The 6966-nt window shown below is 42.9% G+C and overlaps 1 protein-coding gene across 2 annotated transcripts in view; it reads right to left on the bottom strand.

Moving 5' to 3' along the window:
• Window positions 1-1273: 1273 nt before the first annotated feature.
• ATP6V1C2 (ATPase H+ transporting V1 subunit C2) overlaps window positions 1274-6966 on the bottom strand; it is a 29941-nt gene continuing 24248 nt past the window's right edge. Inside the window, exons 8-13 of one of the 2 annotated variants that reach the window (XM_054023070.1) lie at window positions 5176-5244; window positions 3828-3920; window positions 3235-3328; window positions 2794-2891; window positions 2209-2338; window positions 1274-1578 (exon numbers count right to left, since the gene is read on the bottom strand). In XM_054023070.1, coding sequence (XP_053879045.1) covers window positions 1483-1578; window positions 2209-2338; window positions 2794-2891; window positions 3235-3328; window positions 3828-3920; window positions 5176-5244 — 580 coding nt within the window. In that variant the 3' untranslated portion in view covers window positions 1274-1482. Of the gene's footprint in view, window positions 2339-2793; window positions 2892-3234; window positions 3329-3827; window positions 3921-5175; window positions 5245-6966 lie in introns of both variants that reach the window. The other variant, XM_054023069.1, reaches the window with a different exon arrangement.

Raw genomic sequence — 6966 nt, 5'->3', positions numbered from 1 at the left:
AAGATTAGACCAGACAATCTTGGTTTAAAATGCTCTTTCTAGTCTTCCCCTTCCTCCTATTTTCAGGGATTTTCAGTTTCTCAGAAACAACATATCACCTCAAAAGGTGATCTTGTCATCTTGTAGCTCAGTTGCTGCTTGAATGGGAGATCTCTAGGGAAAATGCAGGCTGGTGAAAAGTGCTGCTGATTTCAGAAAGTGGCAGTTTTCTTCTGAGTTGGTAGTGAGCCAGTGACCCACCAGAGTGTGAAGGGTCAATGTGCTGCTGTAGCAGCTTTCTCTCTTTGTATAGAGAGGCCTAAAACTGATACTGACTGGTCTCTTCAACGGAATCCAGGCGTTATCTCCAGCATCCTGGCCAAATTCCAACTTGGGCGATTATGTTCTGCCTTCTTAAATTTCCCCTGCATTTTCCATTGGATCTAGTATTCTTTGCTTCCCATCTTACACTGTTAAAATACTTACTGTTTCACCCCAGGGGTGGTTACACTTTGGTGTTCGGTATAATTATTGCTGTTTGTAAAATCAATATTATAAAAACTTAAGGCCAAAGGTACTAAATAAATTATTCTACAGCTGGCCCCCTATTGTACCAATGTCTAGCAAAGCTACTGTACATGGGACTGACCTGTGTGAGATAAGGAGATGGCATAGCTGAAAGCTCCTTTTCACAATAATTATTTTACAAATCTACCCCAACCCAATATTGTCTTTAAAGAGTCTTTGTGCATTGACAAGTTGATGGAATGTACCAGCTATGGGTGGTGATTTCACGCTGGCCTTCAATAATTAAATTCTAACTAAAGGATCCGGGATAAAAATCCCAGGGTGGTGGAGCACCTATGCCGACGGGAGACGCTCTCCTGTCAGCAGAGATTGCGTCTCCACTAAGTGCTGCAGCGGCATCAGTATAGCTGTGCTGCTGCTGAAGCATTTTAAGTGTAGACGAACCCTTGGGCTTTAAAATCGTGTTTTCAAAAGTGACTTAGGCACTTGGAGCCTTTGAAAATTTAACCCAATCTGGTTTTAAGGTTAAGAGCAGGATTTCCTCACTTTCTGTTAGATTAGTAACATCTGAAACTATAGCTGAAAAACCAAAACCTGATTGTACATTGCTAGTTAACCCACTAACCACCAGACTATTTTAACTTTTGATTTTATTTTAAATTCCAGTAAAGATGATGATCCCCTCTTTGTAACTTACAAAATAAATAAATAAAATCCACCTCCTTGTGAAGCATGTTTTCTAACCATACAAAGTGAAGAGACAGTATAAAATAGTAAAACACTTTACTTTCAAAGTGGAGTAGATTGACAATTTTAAATTACTGTGCAAAAGAATTCTTATAAAATTATCCAGCTAAGCAGGTGCCTGCATTTTAATTTGATTGTTAATGGCTGAAGAGCATAACTCTACTGGGACACTGGGGACTTGCACATGAGTAAGTCAAGCTTGATTTTTTTTTTTTTTTTTTTTAATTCTTAACTGTAATCAAGAAGACTGAGGTCGATCTTGAAATAGACATAAGGATAGTATTCTTGATTGCTCAGTTGTAAACCAGGAATGTCCATACTCATCTGCAAAAGGAGACAAAGTAACTTAGGTGCTAGAAATAAACTATTCTGAGATATGATCACTTGTGTTTTTACATCCCTGTCAGTAACTAGAACATACTCTTACATCTGCTTTAATCAAAGCGTTCTGTCTGAGAAGTCATGCTCAGTTCTGACTTTGTGGATTCTTTTTGAAGTATTTATACAAAACTAACTTCACCTTCCAGGGTGGATTCCTATTAGCCACTTGTCTGTAAATTGCTCCCTACCATGGGATTGTGCTCACCTCCATTAGAATAAAGTGAGGTTTTTGTAAATATTACTTAGGAGTAGCCAACATGGATGCTGGGGAGAAACTAGGGGGCTTTTTGTTCACAGGAATTGCCACCCTGGATCCAAAGCCAGGTCTGTCTAGTCTAGTATCCCCTGATGGTGGCCAGATGCTTCAGAGGGAAGTGTATGAAATGTCCCATTAGGCCTCCCACACTAGTTCTCCTAACCCCTTGAGATAGGCCTAAACCCTGGAGCATGAGGTACTACATGATCTGGTTCCTGAGCACTGGTTTTAATTAAATTGATACAAAGTCTTGCAAATATATAGTCTTGTTCAGAACTAATGGCCATAGTCTCTCCTGCAGTAGACTGAACACATACATCCATTATACTTGCTGCTGCTACTTCATCCAGATGTTTGAAGACTGCATTAAGAACATCTCTCAGGCGTTTTACAGACTTCTTGCTGGGCTGTAGCAGCATTGCCTGGAAATTCACGGGTAGGCCGTACCTTTAAATACACAGACATACACTTTGTGCTCTTGGTACAGTGCATTCATTTCAAACCCCTCTGGGAACTCCTCCTATCTCTCCAATCTCATATCAGCCTGTTTTCACCAGCTCACTCCTCTCCACCAGTGCAGTGTCTTTCCCTTGTTTTGTCTCATCACCTGATGATACTGCATGGGAGCACCCTTGTGAAGCCTAAAGTGGATTAAACAACGTGTTCTCTCCCCAATGTAGCCTTCATTTTACTCGTTCCCTGTAAATACACTTGAATAGTTACTTTCCCCCTTTTGCCTCCTTCAAGCTGCAGCGCTGTTCTTCAGTCATCTAAATTTTCCATGTGCTGGTAGGAATTGCTAGAGCTGACTGTAAAGTGGTGAGTCCCACTAAAGTTATGGCTGAACACTGCTATATGAAAATAAACCACTTGTTTTAACTTCTGCATATTGACCGGCTTACCTCAGGACAGATTCAACAAAAACTCTCAGGGCTTTCACGTGAATCCAAGCCACAAATGCTTCACTGAAGTTCACTTTCAGCCAGCGCAGTAGTGGCCCCTATGGCAATAAACAGAATAACATTGCTATTTCTCACCTTGCTTTGGAAGTATTGATCGTGGTACTAATTACGAACCATTCACATTTGTGATTGGGGGCCAGTAGGGAAGGAAGGATGATTTAGTGGATGAGGCATTAGACAGGGTTCCAGGCTCATCCACAAGCGTGAGTGACCTTGGGCAAGTCACTGACTAGCCTGTGCCTCAGTTTCCCCCTGTGTAAAAGGTTTTTCTACCCTACAGGGCTGCTGTGAGCTTAAAAATCCATTTATATGAGCTGCTGAGATACTACAGTGATAAGGGCTGTATCAGTCGCTGGAAGATCAAATCAAAGTGTTACTTACATATTGTTGTTTCTTATCAGAAGCTAATTTCATTATTTCTTCCTTTTCACATTTCAGTTCTTTCTCATCAAAATAAAATTCTCGGACCATGAACCTTAAAACAAATATATTGGCTTGTAATAGCTGCTGCTCATATAACTTGCCTGGTCATTTGTCATATGCTTCTGGAATAATACACATTTCTAAATTGCCAGCCAATACTCATTCAGCATGCTGAATGGTGCTGTTACTCCAGAGCAATGTGGAGTCACTTTAGCATAGCAAGAGTTATTCTCCCAGACACATTGTGCCTTAGGCAAGCAGGTCGGACAGCGCCAGAAGCAGTGGTTGTGGATAGTTCCTGTGCCACTCTTGGAGAATGTACATTCACCCCCATAGAGGACAGACCCTGCTGGGCTTCCCTGCTCTCAATGAATCTAGGGTCAGCAGCAGCACGAGCCATGAGCAGTCTTTGTACTTAGAGGAGTGTAAAGGCTAGGGTTGTGCTTTGCTCCTGCTTCATGCAGGGCAGGGGCTCCCTGCATCCTCTCCCTACCCTGAACAACCATGTGAGGCTGGCCCACTCTGCAGGAGCTGTTCAGTAACTACGGTACCTGTTTTCTCTGGCTTTGGCTTTGAAATCATCCATCACTTTTCTAAACAGTGTCACAGTGAAGAGTCCTCCCTCCGTATCCTCAGCAATCATTCTGCAGGAAGAAATGCACTGCAGTGACCTAGCATGGAGAATGCCCTGAGCTTTGATTACCTGGTTTCTGTTGCAATTCTCTTTTCCATTTACAAAACTGAACAATAGCATGAACTTTTGTAGATCTGCTGCTACTGAAAGCAAGCAAAATGTTTATTGATTTCAGCTGGAGCACGACTGGGCCTTCAATTCTAGGCCCCCTATAATCAAGCTTCTGAACCCTGCCAGCTGGGTGAGTGTCTGTGTCTACTTGCTTCTTTCCTGTTGTTCCTTCTTTCTGGCTCCTCTTTGCCCCTCTTCTTCCTTTCTGTCCACCTATATTTTTGAGACAGGAAGTAGCAGACAATCCCCCTTCCTGCCCACTCCCGAACTTGCCCTCCTCCACTTCCTCCTGATCTTCCATCTCCAAGCCTTGCATCTCTGGACTGGATCTTCTCTCCTGCCACGATTTACACTTTCCTGCTGCTGGCTACCCACTGAAACTTTTACTTCCTGGTAAATCCCATAGGGTAAGAGTTAACTAAGGCCTTGGCTACACCGGCGCTGTACAGCGCTGCAACTTGCTGTGCTCAGGGGGGTGAAAATGCACCTCCCCCACCCCTGTAAAGCACCAGTGTAATCAGTGCCTGCAGCGCTGCACGCTCACTCGCAGCACTGCCAGCTATTCCCCTCGGAGAGCTGGAGTACTTGCTGCAGCAGCGCTGTTAATCCCCAAGTGCAGCCAAGGCCTAGGATTTGCTGCTACAAGAGACATCTTGGAAGCTGAATTAACCCATCCCCAATCAGGAAACAGTTAAATGGCAGCACTTGTGTAAGTTTCTGTAACTCCACTAGCTTTAATGACGTGCCTATTTACATCAGGACAGAACTTGACCCATATTATTGTAACAACATGTTCCTCTATTTTCATAACAATAGCAGGCAAAATAAATGGTTTGTTGAGTAGTCAGGTGTCATGGTAAAAGCGGAGAGACCTGAATCACTGGACATTTCAAAGGAAAAGCAAGGTTATTGTAAAATAGGTCACTTAAGCATTTTCATTCATCTGCACTTTCCCACAACCAAGCAGCTTCCATTTTAATCAGGGATTGAAGTAGCAACAATGAGATTGAGAGGATAGTGCTGCTCCATACATTCTCATGGAGCTCTATTATTACATGTACTACTCCCTCTGCCAGCCAGGGACTTGATTAAGATGAAAACAGCACAGAGATCTCAGGAGCAAACTGGGGAGTTAGTTCAGGAATTTCACTCACTTTGTGGATCGAGGCACTACCATATCAGAGAGGGATTCATATGTTTTTTGCCATTGTGCGTAGTTCGACCTGTGGGCAACACAAAACAAAGTGAATTAAGTAACTGAAAAGAGCAAGCGTTTCTACTAAGCATATATATATGTATGTGATAGCCCTATACACGGGGCATATTATAAATTAACTTATCAAATGCCTATTACCACATCACCTGCCTACGAAGCTCTTTCACTGGGATTTATTCTAACATTCCAAACTCTAGAGCTATTTCAAACTGCAGCCATTAAAAAAAAAAGAAAAGAAAAGAAATCAGCCTGCCAGCATATATTTCCTCATTCCCTCACATGTGGAATTCCTCCACCCAGTTCTTCTAGCTGGAGGTCCAGCATGACCAAGGTTTCCAGTGATGGCTTTTCTAGATATCAAAATAGCACAACTTTAAAATCTGGCATTGTACACCCTTGAAGGTCTAGAAATAGCAGCTTTATCCCATGGGAGAGGGGAGATTCCCAGCTTCCCAAAGGGACCCAACACTTACTCCTAGCCCACCCTGGAAGGGCCTGAGATAACAGACTCTATACAGCAAAAAGAACAGGAGGACTTGTGGCACCTTCGAGACTAACACATTTATTAGAGCATAAGCTTTCATGGGCTACAGCCCACTTCTTCGGATGCACAGAATGGAACATATATTGAGGAGAGATATGTTCCATTCTATGCATCCGAAGAAGTGGGCTGTAGTCCATGAAAGCTTATGCTCTAATAAATGTGTTAGTCTCTAAGGTGCCACAAGTACTCCTGTTCTTTTTGCGGATACAGACTAACACGGCTGCTACTCTGAAACTCTATACAGGGACATTTTGATGTTTAGACAAGGTATTTTTTAGAACTGTTTTCCATTTGTTAGTCTGATTTTTTTTCTCCCTTTGAGCCTTAGCCAGTTGGCATCATGGTAAAAAGATGCACTTAATGTGCCACTACGAGCACCCTAAAGCCAGAGGACAAGGGGCTCCCAAGTGAAGCACAGAGTCTCAGCTGGCCTGTACACACAGCTCGGTGTACGCCCACCCATTGTCATGTTTATTTAAAAGGTGTCTTGCAATAAATCACTGGAAAGCTAACTCACTGATCAATTAGTATGCTTGCACGGGGCATGTATGGTTAGTAGGTAAAGAATTATAAACATGAGCTGGAACTATGTTCTTCAACTGCATTTGGCAGGTAGGGCTCAAGGCATCCAGCCCTAGACTGAGGAATGGGTTCCCAGCCTGCTTGAATATATCGCCAGTGTAAATTGAGCAAGGAGAGACCATGGTAATGTATTTACAGCAGAGGTAAACAAAGCCATCAAACTAGCGAGTGGGGGAGATAACCACTTAATTATCATGACAGTGGGAGGAGACTGCAAATATTAACATGGCATCAGCTCCCTGGTGGACATAGCAAGCTGAGCCCCCAGAAGGGCTTCCTGACTGAAAAAAAAAGATAACATTTGAGGATATAAGCAGAGAGAAAAAGCCATTCTGGAATCCTTCTCCTACTGAGACAAAGGAGCCGAGCGCTCTGAGCTCTGTGTTGGCTCCTGGTTAAGAACTGGCCGGCCATGCTGGAAGAATGACCATGGTGAGAAAATTACTTTGTCTGAGAAAACTAGTTCCTTAAGTTAGGTTTTAGTCTTAGAAGCGTACTTTTACTTTTGTTTGGTTGTAACCATTTCTATCCCAATGCCTTCTACTTGGGATCGCTTAAATGTCTGCTATTTGTTAAAGAGCCAAGGTGGGTGAGGTAATAGTT

Source organism: Malaclemys terrapin, chromosome 3 (assembly GCF_027887155.1).
Source record: "Malaclemys terrapin pileata isolate rMalTer1 chromosome 3, rMalTer1.hap1, whole genome shotgun sequence".
Lineage (NCBI taxonomy): Eukaryota > Metazoa > Chordata > Testudines > Emydidae > Malaclemys > Malaclemys terrapin.
This window is presented reverse-complemented; position numbering and strand designations above follow the sequence as displayed.